Source organism: Puma concolor, chromosome A1, assembly GCF_028749965.1.
Source record: "Puma concolor isolate L17-30 chromosome A1, mPumCon1.1.hap2, whole genome shotgun sequence".
Taxonomy (NCBI): Eukaryota; Metazoa; Chordata; class Mammalia; order Carnivora; family Felidae; genus Puma; species Puma concolor.
Window position 1 is genome coordinate 195541436 of NC_141667.1, and position 18649 is coordinate 195560084.

Genomic DNA, 18649 nt, shown 5'->3' on the forward strand with positions numbered 1-18649 from the left:
TCTTTCAGTGATCCCTTGGTTTACAGTATTCTGTACTTTCCTTTTTACATTTATTGACAGAGTCAGTGTGGTCAATGCTGCACTGGGAGTTAAGGGAATTGGGATCACTCTATCATTATTTAATGGTGTGACTTTATAGAAATGATTAACCTCACTGACCTTAAGTTTCATCATCAGTAAAATAAAAGGGTCGCATTAGATAGTCTTTTTCGTCTCCATGTTTTATAAGTCTAGACCCTGAGTGGCTGTTAACTATTTTTCTAAAGGCAGTAATGTTAACAGATGGAGTAAAAGTGAGAATTTTATATTCAAGACCTTTTTGAGCCCGAGTTCAACGTTTTAAACATTACCTATTTTCTTATTTTAAGCCGTAGTAATTTAAAATTTTGAATTAATTGTGTTTCAGCTTGATTCTGTGAGTTAGTGATCAGAAGTTGAATGTTTCAAAAACTTCCATGGAGGGGCGCCTGAGTGGCTCGGTTGGTTAAGCATAAGACTCTTGACTTTTTAGCTCAGGTCGTCATCTCACGGTTCATGAGATGGAGCCCTGCGTCAGGCTTTGTGTTGACGGCACAGAGCTTGCTTGCGATTGTCTCTCTCCCTCTTTCTCTGCCCCATCCAACTCTCTCTCTCAAAAAAAAAAAAAAAAGAAAAAAAAAGAAAAGAATTGAAAAAAATTGAAAAAAATTCTTCAGTGATTTAACACATGGCCAAATAACATAACATCTCCATGGTGTTCCCTCCACCAACTTCCCTGCTACTATTCCTTTGCTCTGAGGGCTTGCGATTTTAAGCTATTCAGAATAAGAATGCTAAATTTGATATCTATTAGATTGATTATTATTATCAATATTATAATAAACTCTTTCCATATGTATCTCCAAATTAGTGGGGGGTTTTGTTAATCCAAACATTTAAAAAATCTAAATAAATCAATTGAAAAGCTGAAAACTGGTGTAGGGAGTGTTTCCATTAATGGCCTTAAAGATCAATTTCCCTTTTCTCTGCAGAATATAAATGTGTTTTAAAGGGCAAGAAAAGTCAGTCTAATGGACATTAGGAGACACATTCACATTCAAAATCTTCAGTCTATTCTGATTCACAATTAAGTTGCTTATTCCAGTTGCTTATCATGTCTGTTATTAATCATTCAAGGGTGAGGACAGGTATATTTCAATCACAATTTCCCTTTATTTAGAAAGTATCGAAAAAATAAATAACTGAAAATTAGTGTCAGTTTTTTAGACAGCTGGTATTTAAACAAGGATTGGAAGAAAACAGGGTGAAAAAAGGGTACTGGTATTTTTAAGTTGTTATATTGAGCCAAAAGTTCCTTCTAAGACTTGGAGTGATTTCAACTGAGTTGTAATTCAAACTTATATGAAGCTTACAATGCACCTTCCACCGAGTTTTGCAAAGAGTCTATAGGAACTGTCAGGAGCAGAAAGATTACTTCACAGTAATGACTGTTGAATTGAACTATGCTTTTTGATGTTTTACTTTCTGAATTGAATTGTTGGACAAGATTAATTGCACACAGTGAGAGTTTTAAATGAATGGCTATGTAAAGCATTAAGTTTCTCTGTATGCCACTTGGTGGGGAGGGCAGCCAGGAGGTTTAAATGAATAAATGCATTTAATGTGCAAAATGCCTGGGCTAATTTTAAAACTCTTTTACTAACATCCTTTATTGAAAATAGAAACCTACTTTATTCGTCTGTCTTGGTTATATTGCTGTGGTTGAAGTAATTTAATATTCCTGCTTTCCACTAATCTTCTAGTTCAACAGAAGTAAACAATAGGTTTCATAAATTAAAAATACACTCTTCTGAACATGCTTATAAGATTAAAAAAAAACAAGGCAGTAAACATTTATGACTGAAACAAACTAGATTGTTCAAATACTGCCATGATGTATCATGTATATCAATATGGCACTGATATCAGTTAGAATGCAAACAAGGTTTTAAATGATGTGCCCCTTCATTTCAGCTGGAGAATCCGCTTCACACCATCTGCCTATCAGATGGTTAGGAACCAGGACTGCGTATTAATGCCACATGTTCGATTTTCCTCCTTCTTGTAATGGTTAGATTCATATTGCTAATAGCTGTGCATGAGCACTGTCGATGAAATTTCTGTGACGGTGGAGTGATGAGATATTTATAAGCCGCCTGTCTCCCTGAATAATCAGTAGGAAGAATGCCAGACATAAATAACTTATCAATTCCAGAATATTAATAATAACTACCATTGGCTATAATCTACTGCATCTTTAAAATGGTTTCTTCTAAATTTGGGTGAAGTGACATAGACTAATAAAAAGTCTATCATATAGAAGCTTTGACTGCTTACTATCTCTTACATAGAACTCATTTTATTTAACCATTAGCTTTTGGGAAATACATTTTATATGGAATGTGATGTAAAAGTAGACAACATATCAAACATTTGGAAGTCATCTTGATGTCTTTGAAACCAAAGATCAAAGATTGGACCTTTCAAGTTAATGAGCAAACAAACAGATCAGAGAAAGAATTTGACAGCAATATGTCTCTTTTATTGATATTTATAATCTATAGTTGTAATCTACTCTTTATCACTAGGAGTACTAACTTATTTGAAAGAAATAGAATGGGGATATTTTTCCTTATTTTAGAAAGGCTGGTCAGGATTTTGTATGGCATTTGAAAGATTTAAAGGCTGTTTTGATAAAAGTTGAAAGCAGAAGAAAAATGCTATCTTTGCAAAGTAAAATAAGACTCTTCAGTGGTGACAATGCCTGCCTCTCTTCCAAATGATAAACCCATGGATTGGTTTTAGGATATTGAATTTGAAGTAGGGAAGGCTTTGTATCAATAGAGCACAGAGGGGAGATTTAGTGATTTTAAGATAAATGTGATCAATGTAGACTACTAAATGAAATGTTTACATAGAGGCATGGGTTTTAGATTTCCATTTGTCAAGTGGCTAAATTCTCACTCCACACTGTTAGGTTGCTTCTGTCGTAGTTGCATTTTTGTGAGTAACTGAACAAGGGTAAAACTAGACATAAGGATATGATGGATATTCTGGGTTACTTGATAATATTTACTACCATTTGTGGAGGGCTTAGTATGTGCCCATGCTGTTGCATATATTATCTTGCCTTTATTCTCCACAACATCCCTATCAAGTCAGAATTGATATCTCTGTTTTAAAGATGAGAATTTTGAAGTCTTAGGAATTCTATAACTTGCAGCAGTATCCCAGATAAATTTGATGCATGTTGTCCAAAGTTTGTATGGCTTTTGGAGTGCTGCTTTTTAACCATCACGTATTTACCCTCTACATGATAGATAGTTTAGGTAACTAGTAATTTCCATGACAGTAACTAAAGATTTTAGCAGAGCATCAAAAAGTGAAAGTAAAAGAAATCTGTAAGCCAAGATTAAAAAAACCAAACTTTTAACAGTATGCGGTTAGAAAAGTAATACAGAATTTTCTCTGAAGGAGCAGATCAGAATGAAGCCCACAGAAATGAGTTTGTATCATAATTCGGACAACAATATGAAAAGTCGTGTTTTAAAATTCTGTGTAAAAGCCTATTTATTCTTTTAAATTGTAAATGTAGAGATAGGGAGATTTAACAGGAAAGAAAAAGAAACCTAAATCTTTTTGCATGATATAAGGCTTATGGTCTTTAACCTAGTTTTGATATACAATCCCTTTCGTGAGGGCCAACTGGAGGTCTGGCAGTGTACAAACTATGACTTACTATCCTTCCTGTGAAGGAAAATGTCTTTTTTTAACAAAATATTTCTTAGTCCATTATCTTATTAGTGCCAAATGAGTTTTAAGAATACACTTAAGTGTCTCCATTGTTAATTACATTGGATTTAGAATGTTTTTTTAATATTCTTAAAAAATATTTATTTACTTGTGAGAGAGAGAGAGCAAAGGGCAGAAAGAGAAGGGGACAGAGGATCCCAAGCAGGCTCCGTGCTGGCAGCAGAGAGCCCAACATGGAGCTTGAACTCACAGACAGCGAGATCATGATCTGAGCTGAGGTCGGGTGCTTAACCCACTGAGTCATCCAGGTGCCCCTGGATTTAGAATCTTTTCAAATAAAATGAAATTATTTCATATTTGTCTTGTCAGTTCAGTACGTGTTTCTGTTTTGGTGTATGAGATACTTTCACTGTGCTCTGAGAGCATAAAAAAGTGAGTTTGGTGAGGTAAGATAGGTGGGTTAATCATTCCTTAGTGTAAGAGATCATTCATTTGTTCCTTCCTCATATGATGATACACACACATACTCTATCTGTCTCTCTCTCTCTCTCTCTCTCTCTGTCTTATATCTATCTCTATATATTTGTTATGTTTCCCCCAATGAGAGAAAGAATTCTTACCAATTCAAGAATCCAAAGTGATTACCCAAGCTTTTCAGTAACAGTTATTGTACATGCCAAATAGATTCATGCATGTAAGTGGTTGCTGGAGTTAGTAACGTACATGACTGCTGCATCAATAACATACCGATGTGCTACATTACGTGGCTTACCTTTTCACTTCCGCTGTGGTAGGCCAAAGGCACACGAAGATTCATTTTTATTAAAGTCTGCATCCCACTAGAGCAGTACATCTCAAACTATGATTCCTTCGTCCAGCCTGATTTTGTGTTTTAACAAGTTCCCTTGTTGATTCTGAAGCACACTCACTTTTGAAAACAACTGTAATGATCTACTCAGTTAAGAAACTTTGATTATGAGATGCAGACACACTTTAGTGTAAATTACTGTCCTCAAATAATCTAAGGGCAGTAAGCCCTCAGAATCAACCTGTTTGTTGAAAGGTAAAAACACAGATTCCTCAGCCCATCCCAGACAGTCTGTGACTGTGTCCTTGGAGAAGATAACCTGTAACTACCATGCATGATGGCTGGATTTGATGTTGACTCTCACTTTAAGAAATACTGAATTACCTAAGTCTGAGATAAAAATGGTTCATCTTGCTTGGGAAGAATTAAAAGCAGTGGTAAATTTGCAATATAATGTACTTCAAGGTGGGCTACTGAAGGAGGACATAACAAAAATTCTCACTTAGGAAAGGGTGAGTGAGGGGTGCCTGGGTGGCTCTGTTGGTTAAGGGTCCCAGGTCATGATCTCACAGCTCATGAGTTCAGGCCCCTGATCAGGCTCTGTGCATCTGGCTCTCAGAGCCTGGAGCCTGCTTCGGATTCTGTGTCTCCCTCTCTCTCTGTCCCTCCCCTGCTCGCTGTCTGTCTGTCTCTCTCTCTCAAAATAAACATTAAAAAAGAAGAAGAAAAGGGTGAGGCAGGGAGGTAAATGTTATGGGTTCCCTGTATTTACACAAGTAGGCAATTCTTGGTTACATGAAAATGTTTTCACAGTTTGAATTCTCTATAAAGTATAGACCAAAAGCTAGACTTATTTTGTGAATTTATAACAATTTTTTTTTCAAAGACAACTTCATTTTGGAGCAAAATATACAATGGGACTTCTTTCTAAGAGCAAGTTGGGGGGGGGCGGGATTTGAGAATTACATCAGAGATTTGAAAGGGCCATTGCAAGGCCAACAGGAAGTGCAATAAATACAGAGGGCGGATGAGCCTTTTGTGATCCTCTCCAGCCCTAGGCAGATGTAGCTTGGGAGAGTCATGCTTTATATTAAATTAATGAAATTTGGTGCTCCTAATATATTCACATTGATTGTAACATAAACATAATGCTTTAAATTACTTACATAGATATTGTCAAAATAGTGACCATATTTCTCCTGTGGCTTTCCAAGTAGTCTAGTCTCAGAAGTGTTTTTTCATTCTGTGAGAATTTGTGGCAGGCATTGTGGTAGATGTTTGGGATACATATATTAAGGAAGTATTTCTGTCCTTTTGGTGTTATAACCTAGTTAGAGGAGCTAGCTTTAAACGTAACCTCCCCCCTCCTAAAAAAGAGCATTAAAGAAGTCAAGAGTTTCTCTGCTCAGATTGCACATTGTAATGTCCTGAGGAACAGTAAACTCAACCCCAAAATATACAGATGCAGCAGTCCCAGCCAGAATCCTCATAGGGTAGGGCTCAGCTATTTGCATGGCTTAAAAGCTCCATGAGTGATTCTGATGCACAAAGGATGGTAGAGTCACATACGCAAACCAGTGGATGGCTAGCTCTACTCTTGAGGAGTAGGGAAGGTCAGCTCTTTAAAAGAAGTACGTTTTGGAGTGCCTGGATGGCTCACGTTGGTTAAACGCCTTTCTCAGGCTCAGGTCATGATCTCAGTTTCTGAGTTTGAGCCCTACATTGGGCTCTGTGCTGTCAGAGCCCACTTCAGATCCTCTGTCCCCCTCTCTCTCTTCCTGCCCCTCCCCTACTCATGCTCTTTCTCTCTCAAAAGTAAATAAATACATATATTTTTTTTAATTTTGAAAGAAGTATATTTTGAGCTGATTCTTGAAATGTTGATAGCTATTTCACAGGTAGATTGAAGAGTTAGGAACCTGAGCTCACTTCTCCTAGAGCATAATATTTACACCATCAGATAAGGGACACAGGGGCTGGTCTGGGGTAGGGGCAGGGACAGGGATTAGGGAGCTTTTCTAGAAGTGGGAACAACCTGGACACAGTCTGGTTTGGAAGAAGGAATGTAGTCCATTTGAGGAAATGGGAGAAGGCTGAAGTGTCTATAGCACAAAGAGGAAGTGGGACCTGGGCGAACACACAGTGCTACATGGACAGACAGGGGGCTGAGCATGAAGGGCCCTGACAGCCATGTGAAGTGCCCCACTTGCATCTAAGAGTAGGCATTCAATGTCATGATTGGATTTTCCTTTCTACAAGATTATGTTGACTGCTGTATGAGTAGTAAGAGGTTGGAAACGGGGAAAGGGGAAGCTGTTGAGAGGCTATTGCAGGACTCCACTGAAGAAAAGGCAGCAGCTGGCACTAGAGGGAGCCGGGAAAATGGAGAAAATTGCTTGAATTTGAAAGCTATTAAAGTGTTAGAATTGTGAGCCAGGTGAGTTAGTGGAACTAAAATCAGCAACTGCTGAAAATGTCATAGTTTTTTTTTTTTTTTGCTTTCATTAAACTAGACTAACAATTCAGTATTTAAAAGTATTATAGCCTGGGTGGTTCATTTGGTTGGACATCCCACTCTTGATTTTGGGTCCATTCATGATCTTGGTGTCATGGAATCGAGCCCCACGTTGGGCTCCATGCTGAGCATGGAGTCTGCCTGAGATTCTCTCTCTCTCCCTCTCTCCCTCTGTGGCTCTCCCTCCTTCTCAAATAAAAATAAAAATAGTGCAATACTTCTTATAAAAAATTATTAGATAGTTCAGTTTTATCATGTATGGGTCACACACTTCTAGGAGTCCCCCTTATCTGCAGTTTCCTTTCCCCAGTTTGGTCAACCATGGCCTGGAAGCAGATGATCCTCTTTCTGAAAAATCATCAGAAGGTCAATAGGAGCCTAATGCCAGGTCACAGTGCTTGTGTCATTCACCTTACTTCATCTCATCATGTAGGGAATTTATCATCTCACATCATCATAAGAAGTGTGAGTGCAGTACAATGAGATATTTTGAGGGAGAGAGAGACTGCATTCACATAACTTTTATTACAGTATATTGTTGTAATTGTTCTATTTTATTGTTGTGAATCTCTTTCTGCCTAATTTATAAATTAAAGTTTGTCATATGTATGTATGTATAGAAAAAAAGCATGGTATACCTAAGATTCAGTACTGTCTGTAGTTTCAGGCATCCAATGGGGGGGGTCTTGGAACATGTCTCCCATGGATAGAGGGGGAACCACCGTATACCTTTTGAAATTTGTATTAGAAATGTAAAACCGTGGGGATAAACTGCCAAGTGGACAAGTAGAAGAGAACCATTCATAAGATCAGATAAATAAAATTATAAAAAAATATTTTCAAAAGTCAAGGGTTAAAGAGAGAAGTAAGATTCTTCTAGCTAAGGGGGCTATGGCCAGTCCACCATATCCTGCAGGAATCATGGCTAGGACTGGGCTTTTTGAGGAACTAGAATACCTAGTGTTTAATAGCATGATGTGGCCTTCTTCACATAGTCTATCTCATTTAATCCTCATATTATCCCTTTGTGAATAGAATGAATTTACAGGTGAAGAAACAATATTCAAAAAGGCTTTATGGCTGGTCTAAGGCTATATCATGCATAGTTATGTTTCAAATTCAGTAGAATTTGATTCAGATCTATATAATAATAACAGTCAGATCTCAAGTTGTAGTTTTATCTTCCTTATTTGAATACAAGATATACCTGCTGCATAAAGCAAAGATAAAGACCCTGGAAGTGTTATACGGTAGAGATGAGGCCACACGGGGTAATGAAGGGAAGGGACACGTAGGATAGTCACATTTGTGACAGGCAAAATCGAGGAAGAGAGAGTTGCTGGGAAACATGAGAATTTTAACAGGAAAGAAAATGTTCTGAAACACCTTTGAAGGAAATGAGTAACTGGGGAGTAAATTCAATCATAGGAAGATGAGAGAATCCGTTCAAGTTGGGACTTAAAAGGCAACAAATGTACAGTGTAGACCCAGATGAATTCTTTGAGTTTACATCAGTGCCTTTTTAGAGGGTGGTTATCAGTTTTTCACTCAAAGATCCATTCTGAAGGTCTTGTTGCATTGGGCTAAAAGGCCTCTTTGGTCTGATCTGAAGGAAAGGTGAGCTCTCCTAACATCTATAAAAAAAAAAAAAAAGCAGAGATTTCTAGGGGGAAAAAAAAGACTTTCTTATAATTTCCGAGGCTGTAACATTTGCTGTAGAAACTAGAAGCGATGATTAGTGGGGAGGAAAAGAGGAGAGAGGTGTTCAGTCTCTAATCCACCAGCTGGGAGTGGAAATAAATCACACAGATAAATTCAAACCGAGTTGAAGCACCGTAGTCAGAAACTCTGAAGCAGCCATAGCAAAAAGAGTATGGGGAGCAGGGATATCTATATCCTCTCCTAGACTGCTAAAGTTTCAGAATTAGGGGAGATTATTCAGGTATTGCAGTGTCTGCCATTTTACAGGAGAGGGATGCCAGGATAAAGTGAACTCACTTGGTAAAAGTTCACACGTTTAAGGAAAGCAAACCACTCCCTTCCTCCAAAACCTCTCTGGCTATCTATAGCCTGTACATAAAGCATGGCCTTAGCTTTCTGCTCTTCCATAATCTGGCCTCAAATTCTATTTCTAGTCTCACGTCCATTCCTATCTACCTCCTGTTCTCTGGATGAACAGAGGTGAACTGTTCTGGACAAACATGGCACAGTGGTTAAAAGTGTTAACCCTGGGGCTAGAAGGCTGGGGGATGAGAGGTCAGGGAAGTGAGCTGTGGAGCAAGGCCATTCCAGACAAAGGGAGTGGTATGTGTGAAAGCACAGAAGAAGCAGGGTATGTACGCGTATTGGTGGCATGTTCAGGTAGCTGGAGGGGGGACTGAGGATGCGGAAATGGAGCGATTAGGTAGGTTTACATTTTTTAGTGAAAGGTTTTATGAATTGAGCTGAGCAGTTCAGACTCCCGCCTCCAGGCAGCTGTAGAGGATTTTAAGCAGAGAATAACATATTCTAATTGATCTGTTTGAGAGAGAATTCTGGATGCATTTCTACTCCTCTCCTTCTATGTATGAATTATGTCTCTGCTAATATTTGGTTTGAGAGTTTACAGTGCATCCTCCCCATTATATCAATGTTGTTTCATTGGCTAGTCGGGAATGAATATATGTTATCAGAGTGTGGCATGAAGGAATCAGATCCTCTAATATGTTTGTATGTGTGCTCTACAAAGTACATGGACTACTACATGAAAAGATCAGAATGTGAATTACCTTGTTTTTAATTTATTCTGTTAAGGTCTGACAGCAGCAGCTGCAGCAGCGGCCGCTGCTACCAACGCAGCCATCGCCGAAGCAATGAAGGTGAAAAAAATCAAATTGGAAGCCATGAGCAACTATCATGCCAGTAATAACCAACATGGAGCAGATTCTGAAAATGGCGACATGAATTCAAGTGTTGGTAAGTTTTATGTTCACGGAAACTTTTGTGATCATGTCGCTACCAAATTACTTTCTTTTTCAGAACAAAACTATTCATTTTTAGCTTCAAACACAGTGTATATTTTGGAGATACGATTTTGTCCCTCTAACAGCATGCACTCTGACTAAATAATTAACGACATAATTTTTTGCTATACCATCAACTTCATGTAGGCAACTTCTAACAGTTCACATCTTTTGTACCACAATTAAGTGTTAATAATCAGTGTTAAAAGATTGATTACGGGTATGGTGACAAGAATATTTACAAACAAACCCATACTTTATCTTTTTGATTCCTAATGGATGTGTTATCAAATACATTTGCATCAGCAGTGGAACATATAAACTTAACCCTTTCATGTGCTGCCAAGAATAAGAATAATGTTGACAATTCATTCTTTCTATAAACAACTATAACCAATCTTTCTCGTCGTACATGTACAACTTTGAATTCTCTTGATTTTTTTTTCTTTCATGAGATGTGGAGAAAGAGAGGAAAAATTAATAATCACCATTTAAACCAAAACCAACACCTTTCTCTTTGCAGAATTCGTTTGAGTAGTTTGTTTTTTCAAACACAACTTCAAATGTGAGTTAACTTTTTTATTGATGATATCTTTAGCATCTATGTGTTGGTGAGATAAAGCATTGTATTCCGCCACTGCACTGTATTGTTTCTCTTTAAAATGTAGAAATCCTGCTCAAATTATAATTTAACAAGAAAAATGTGGAGACTACAAGAGATGTGTAAGATACTATATCCAACATATTTTCATGAAGGATGCAATAATTTATGGCAGTTCAATTAAATTTTCTTTTCCATGCAGTATGCTAATAGATTATTTCTTTAGATAATCAGCAGCTCTCTACTTTCTGTCTAATGTCAGATAGTTAAGGGCATGTAAGGGATTTCAGTAATAATCATTCATACAACAGTTCCATGGAAGCATACACTAGATGTGAATGTCCGAGTAGGGAGTAATTTCTAAATATATACACAAAACACAAACTACCGTTGCTTCAGTGATGCCAAAGGGTGGCTTCTAATGTAAAAAAGGAAAAAAAAATAAATAGAATTTTTCCATAGCACCACACAAGAGAAGTAGCAAAGGCGTGGCAATAATGCGTTTGATTTGAGAATAGGTTATAAAGAAAGTGGTGGCAATTCTTAGAAGGTTGAAAAGATGTGAAAGAGAGCCAAAGCCATGGCTTTACAGCTGGAAGGGATGAAGAAAAACATGAGGGCTTGCATTTGCAGTGCTCCTAGGGACAGGATGGAGGGCAGCGGGGTTGTTAAGGTCGTGGTTCACACACATAAATTCAGACTTTTAAACACTAAAAACAGTTTTGAAGTAAAGTGAATGAATTATAATTCTCTTTTTGGAACTCTCAAGTACATTTTTTTTAAATAAGCAATCTCTTGCTTTGGCCTATAAAGTAGAACAAAATTAGACACTTTTAAAAACAAGTAATTGGCCACTATAAATTTTAGTTACCATTGCAAAACAATCTGGAATGTTTTTAAAAATTTAGAAGAGTGAGCCTTTAATGCAGGCTGTTCTTAATAGCTGGTGTTGGGAGGAGGAATATTTAAATTAGGCAATTTAATAATGTTGAAAACAAAAGATATTAAAGCATGATATCTCTGTTTGAGTCTCCTGAGCAGCAGAGGAGAAGTTGACTTTGGAAAAACCAATAGGCATAAGATAAGGAGAACATGGCTCATAATTAGGCATTGACATACATTTAATTCTTGACATTATAGACTAACATTTGCCTAGTGACCAAATTGTGGTTTATGGGCTACCGTAATGACTTAAAAAAGAAACAATTTGAATTTTCCTTTTTGTGTAGTTGGAAGAAATTATCACTTTTCTTCTATCAGGGTATTTAGTTGGTAGTTTAGATTGTTTTTTAGTTTTGACCCCCACCCCATCCAACACCAGTTTGAGTCAAGAGCAGAAGTTTGAATTTTCCTACAGAGTCTTAATATTTTTAGAGTGTGTTAACATTGGTGCTACTGCTAGTCTTGAGGCATGTAGATCATTTCTGTTAGATATCTGTAGCTGATTTGGGAGTAAAATGTTGTCATTGTCATTTTTTATTCTTTTCTCAAATACCACTGCCCTCTAAGAATTTATGATTTATTATACTTCCAGAGCCCATCCCCCTCCTTTTTCTAGACATCAAGACAGGAGAGTTTGGTGGAGGGGTAGGGGAGGAAGGGGAGGGAAAGTCCAGGGCACCATGGGGTTGAGCCTGCACAGACCAAAATAGTGGCTGAACAGAGCAGTTGCTTTATCTGGCCCCCAGTCTTCTAAGATTCTGCCAGCAGTCCCTGTCTCCTGGTAAGTGTTCAGCAATTACCTCTTCTGTGGCTTTGGGAAGTTCTGTAAACTTTCTGAGCCTAACATTCCATATCTGGAAAATGGCATAATAATATCTACATCATGAGAACTAAAGGAGATCCTATTTGTCAAGTGTTTCTCACTTCCCTTCTCGCTTCCTTCCCTGTTTTTCTACTCTCTGTTAGGTGTCTATTAAGCTGCAGGCCTATGGGTAAATTTTGGGGGGAGCTATTGTGTGCATTTGATTGTCACTCATTTGGATTTTGTTGTGCATTTGATTGTCACTCATTCTAGTAACATCAAATGATGATAATACAGTCCCAGCGCTCAGGGGGCATACCGTTTATGGGGGGGATGGCTACATAAGTAGGCAGTCATAACAGGATGTACTACATCCGGGAGCTTCGGCGGGCATGAGGTGCTTAGCAAGTGGTACTGAAGCAGATGAATTCCAGGAGGGATCCCAAGAATCTCAAAGGCCTATATTTCAGAATACAAACTTACTACTCTCATGAATCTATCAATTGTCTCTTTGAAGGAGTGAAACCCCTCAGAGAGGTGCTACTTACATGATGTATCGTTGCTGCTCAGCCATGCCCAAATACAGTGACGTTTTTGAAATCAATTCAGGTTTCTTTTTTCTCTCATACTCCTCTGGCTCGCGAGTTCTGTTAAAAGTTTTAGGCTTTCCTATGTAGGAACATTATTACCCCCTCCACCGCCACCCGGGTCGTAAGGAAATCCTTATTGCCCCAGAGAACAGATTTTGGTTTTGCCTGGTTTGATTCCATTTAGTGAGGTGAAGAGAGATTTTTTATTACACATGACTCCTTTTGGTTCTTATTATGAATTGTAAAAATTAGCCAAAAAAAGGTGTTTAAAGAAATCTGTGACACTGATACATAATTATTTTATGTCCCAACTTTACATGGTAACCTTGAGCTCACATCTCTCCAACAGAATGATCACTTTAGGAAGAAGTGAGGACTTCAGGATAGATCCGAGGGAGGCATCAGCACGCTGAGTAAAATATATGGCCGTGTCTCCATTCTCCCTCATCCACAATCAATTGGATTCTTTTAGTTTAATATTTACTTGCTAAGATGAGATGCTAGTCTGCATGGTGATAAACAGTCTGCTCCTGGCATCTGAAGGTGACCTGTCAGTTCATATGGACAAATCTCCTGCTTACTGAAATGTACAAAATAAATCATTAAAGCAGGCAGGTGCTCATTCCCAGATTTAAATCACCATAGATTTATGATTTGAATTAATGCTTCATTTGGCCATAGAAATAGATGCTGAGACAAATGATATGCACTGGTTGGGGTTTCCATACTGTAGCCATCCTGATATTGATTACTGAGATGTCTTTGCAATCTCTTGTTTATATCAAGTACTATCTTGTGACAGGTTGGCTGATATGAGCTACATCGCAGATAAGAAGGAAAAATGTCCTGGATTCTTTTTAGTGGCAACACTATCCACAACATACAGGCCAGATAAATTGCTATTTTTTTGCTTTAAGGACTGATCTACATAACCAGCTTAAAAAAATGCCATTTGGAAATTGGGACTGGGATATTGGAAAGGTAGAATTTAAAACCGGTGAACCCAAGGTCAATTCCATAGTATCTATAGCTGTGTTTTTATCTGCTTATCTTTTTTTGAGCATCATGCACATTTTTGAGGATACTAAATTAATCACAATCGATTTAATCTAAATAAAGGAAACTTATTTTTACTTCTAGTTTTTAAATGCTATATAAATATTGACATAGTGAGCATCTCAGTAGTTTCTATGTTATTTAAATACTTGCTAAACCTAGTATCTTATTCCCTTAACTAATGACAACAAAGGAAATGACTCTTTAAAGATAAATACATTAAATATTATTCCCAAGTGCAAGACTTTGTGGACTATAATTTACCAAGAGGCAGGAAAAGACTGCATTTTTACCTTCTCTTAACATTTTATTTAAGGAAAACACTATGTACACAGTTTAAAGAATACTCGGAGGATTTAAGAGGGACCTTTGCCACTAGCTAATATCTGACTCATAGAACTGGTAAACAGCTATCAACAATAGTAGATTGCTTGCTTAGTAGGAAATGAGTTCATATCTATTCAAAATGTGATCTCAAAACAGATGTCCCAAGAAAATCTCATTGTTTAAACTATAGGCAGAACCCCCTAACTGCTGTTATTTCTTTAAGGAAGTGAAGTCATCTTAAGACTTCAGAATGTCTCTTTCTGAACACTGTGGAACACAAGCAAGGGGACGCTGATGCAGTGATCCACAAACTGAACGCATTTCACTTGCCCAAAATGTACAATTCGTTTTCATTTTCTTAAACTTGCAATAGTTAACAACGATGTAGGAGGTTCAAGTAAACACAAGAACTTGAGTTTGGGATGAACAGCTGTGTTCTTCCATGATATTCCTTATTTGTTATTTCTGTCCATCAACCAGCAACAATAACAACAGCAACAACAACAAAAAATGAGTGGGGAAAAAAAAAAAGCCAGGCAGATAGGAGATAAAATTATCTTACCCAGCTGACCATCCCCTTATCTTTTTTTTTTAAACCATTCCTACAGAAGTAGAATAGTTTATACCGTAGTCATTTCCTTTCTTCTAACTCACGTGTGTATTTGGAAGGAAAAAATTAATTTTATGATCTCAGGAAAAAGTCTTAGAGACCTTGAGAAAGCAAATAAAAGGAAACTGAGAACACAGGCCACCAAGCAGAGCTCTGCAGTTGCACATTGGATCCTCTGCCTTGGCAATGTTAATGAACCTCAAATCCTTCCTATAATTAGATGAGGGAATTGCTTATATTTTCAAACAGATGATGCTGCTATAATGAAACGATTGACAGGGAATTTAAGAGTGTCTACAGTAGTCATTTGGTTTCTGTTATAAAAAAAAAAGTTTAAAAAGAAGATTGGCTTTAGACATAGGTCCTGAGAGAGGTAGTAATTTACATAGCATGCTATGACAGGTGTCTTTGTATAGTAAGGAAATAAAATGGAAGACTAGAGAAATGATGGGCAGGTACAGCAATTTTTTGGGGAGGGGTGTCCTATGCTTATTCTGCTTAGGTTCTTTAAAAGGGGCCGAGGCTCAAGAGATGGAGCCGGATTGAGTGCACAGCTGTAACTGCTGATGAGCTAATTGCTCCTTATCTCTCAGCCCCATTCATCTTCATTTTTTACCAATTACTGAGAATTATCTGTGTTCTCAGTTGGATATGAGAGTTAATCCTTTTTGGTTAAGCTGGCAGTACTGTGAGCAGATTCCAAATCGGAGGGTGAAAAAGCCAGAGCAAGCTTGCTCTAAAAATGTCTCCAGTTCAATTACAGTATCACTGATTCATAAGAAATTTGCCATTGTTTAACAGATTTAATGTGGAAAGTTTTTTTTTTTCAAACTTTCTTAATGTTTCTCTGCCTAACAATGATTTGTAAGATCCTTCTTCCTGTCTGATGAGTAAATTTAACAATATTAACAGCCAGGATCTTGTAAACATGGAAACACACACAGGACTACCCTAAAAGGCCAAAAAGATTCTGACATGTGAAATGAGAAATATTTTAGAACTGATAGCTGTCAATTTATATATAAACACTTTAAATCAATGCTTTTGCCCTGTGACTTCACATATGGTGAGGGAAGTATATCCAAACATAAACCTTTTCACAAATGTCACATTAGTGGAATTTTAATGGAAGGACCACATAAGCATCTCTTAAAAGTGTAGGAACTGCCATGGTTTGTAATTCAATCGATTGTGAATAAGCCATATGGTTCACATCATTCTCTATGCAAAAGATGTCTTCATATCCTGACATTTCACACAAAATTGGTTACCCCAACATTAAAAAACTAAGAAGTGGTAAGCTACTCTTTCATAAATTTTAATGCATTTGTGGGTATTTAATATTTCTGGCATTTTCATCGTTATATGTTTTAAGTATGGTTATCTAATGTGAAAATATAAAGAATAAACAGCTAACTTGAAACAAAATTATCAAAAATCACTGTCTAAAATTTAAACATCTTCTAGCATGACCAAGATAAGTCCTTTTAGATGCATTCACAAACTGAGGTGGGAGAGCAGGAAGCAAAATATGTCAGAAGACTTTGCTTCTAGTAATAACACAGCTAATAAATAACATAGCTACTTAGATAAGTCTCTTAATTTCTCAGTTTTCTTATTAATAAATAAGCAGCTCGACGCTCAGTTACCTTCTTAGCTCTAACATTCTTTGATTTTTCAAAACACCATAGAAGATAAAAGGCAAAAAAAGTATACTTTATGGTGATTTCTAAAATAAAATCTAAACCTAAAATAACATAAATGTCCAAAACGAGGCACCATTGAGTATATTTTAATACATAATTTCACATATAACTGTAACCATTACATATAATGCATAAGGGTAGAACATATTTATTTTGAATGTAAGAAAAAAAGATGATATAGAATTTTATACCCTTATACTGTGTGTGTATGTGGATATAACTATATGTGTATGTGTATATATAACTATATATAGATATATATGTATCTATATATCTATATATATCTATATATCTATATATAGATATATGTATCTATATATATATATATATATATATATATATATATATATATCTCCATTTCATTAGAGTTGGAAGTAACTGGACAAGAATTTATGTTGTAATGTTCTTGTGGAAGAATTATGAATAGTTTCACCAAAAATATAAGATGGCTTTAAATTAGATTATTTTAAAATGACATGTGAGTGTGTTATAAACTAGTCATTTTATTAGGCCCTTTTTTGTGATTTTCTCTAGAAAGTGGATGGCATCATTTTCCATTTTCTGTCATGACATTTTTGATCTTTATTTGGTTATACGAGAGAATAGAAACACCAGTGATCATAACAGGTGACTGTGGAAAAAAATACATTTCTGTTTTGAAAAGAACACTTTTCTCATTAAAAAATTTTTGAGCATCTATTTCTGAATCCATGCTTATATATTAATAAACTCATTAGAGTTTGATCAGTAACAAGAACTAGCTTCTTGTGTAAATTATTAAATATATTTCACGGCATAGATAAGTGGAGTGCAGAGAATGTTTCCACTTTTTGTTCAGTGTTTGCTTCATTTTCCTGAAGTTTTTTTTAATTTATATGGACAGTTGAAGAACATAATTAGAAAATATTAGCCTAATGTTTTTGCTTTAGTTTTAATATTGCTTATTCCTACTAATGACAGGATAATGAAGTAAGCCTGATAATTCAAGCATTTCATATTAAGAAATGTAAATTGAATTATTTTAGTTGGTGCTCTACTCTTGTAATCATAAGACATAAGGAAATGGGATATCTATCTACTTGGATATGTTGTATGGTAGACTCTACCACATTCCAGGAGATTGAGAGCATTTATTACAGCCTTGGAAATGCGAATTTCATTGAGGAGAGCCCTAAAATGATCGTCGTCAGTCCACACCAACATGCCATGGTGTTTAAGTAAACTTTAAAAAATAAAAGATAGTGGGAGAAAGCATTTCAGTTTAAAATAACCTCAGACCTTACTTAATCCTTTTAATATCAGATAACTCATTTTATTCATTAATATGATTATTTCATCTGTTTTATATTTTAACTTCATATGATATATGATGAAAATGAATCTTCAACTTTGTGATCTGTAAATTATAATGTTTAGTGATATAAATTTTCTAATATCTCAGGATGATCTGGTAGAAGATTTATTCTTTGAGGTGTCACTAGGGTGTTCATGTCCAACATCAAGTTTATAAGTGTAAACCCAGGGCCTCTGTCGCCAGACCTAGTGTTTCACATTTGTGTGACTGTGTTTCTTCTCTAAAATGTCCAAATATTCCCAAATTGTACAAAGCCATTTGTATGAATCATGGCGTGTCAAATGGAATACAAAATGGAATAACTAAATGATAATAAGTAAATAATATAGTAGTTGACATAAATGCCTAAAAATGGCCATTCACTGAGAATGAAATAATGCGGCATACATAATCTTCCAGACTCTTGATGCCTCCATCCCCCCCACCCCCACCAGTGAACCTCCATCATTTGGAAAATAGGAAAGAATAGAGGATTTAAATATGGTTTTCTTTAACAGCAGGTTATAATGGAAACACAGACCCTTACATTCAGTGCTGAGAGAATTACCAGTTTGATAATGATTAG

General features: G+C 36.4%; 1 protein-coding gene across 2 annotated transcripts in view; it reads left to right on the plus strand.

Moving 5' to 3' along the window:
- Nucleotides 1-18649, plus strand: part of DACH1 (dachshund family transcription factor 1) — a 436159-nt gene that overhangs the window by 232068 nt on the left and 185442 nt on the right. For both annotated transcript variants that reach the window (XM_086710704.1, XM_086710712.1), the window contains exon 3: nucleotides 9888-10049. In XM_086710704.1, the coding sequence (XP_086566830.1) occupies nucleotides 9888-10049 (162 nt within the window). The remainder of the gene's footprint in view (nucleotides 1-9887; nucleotides 10050-18649) is intronic.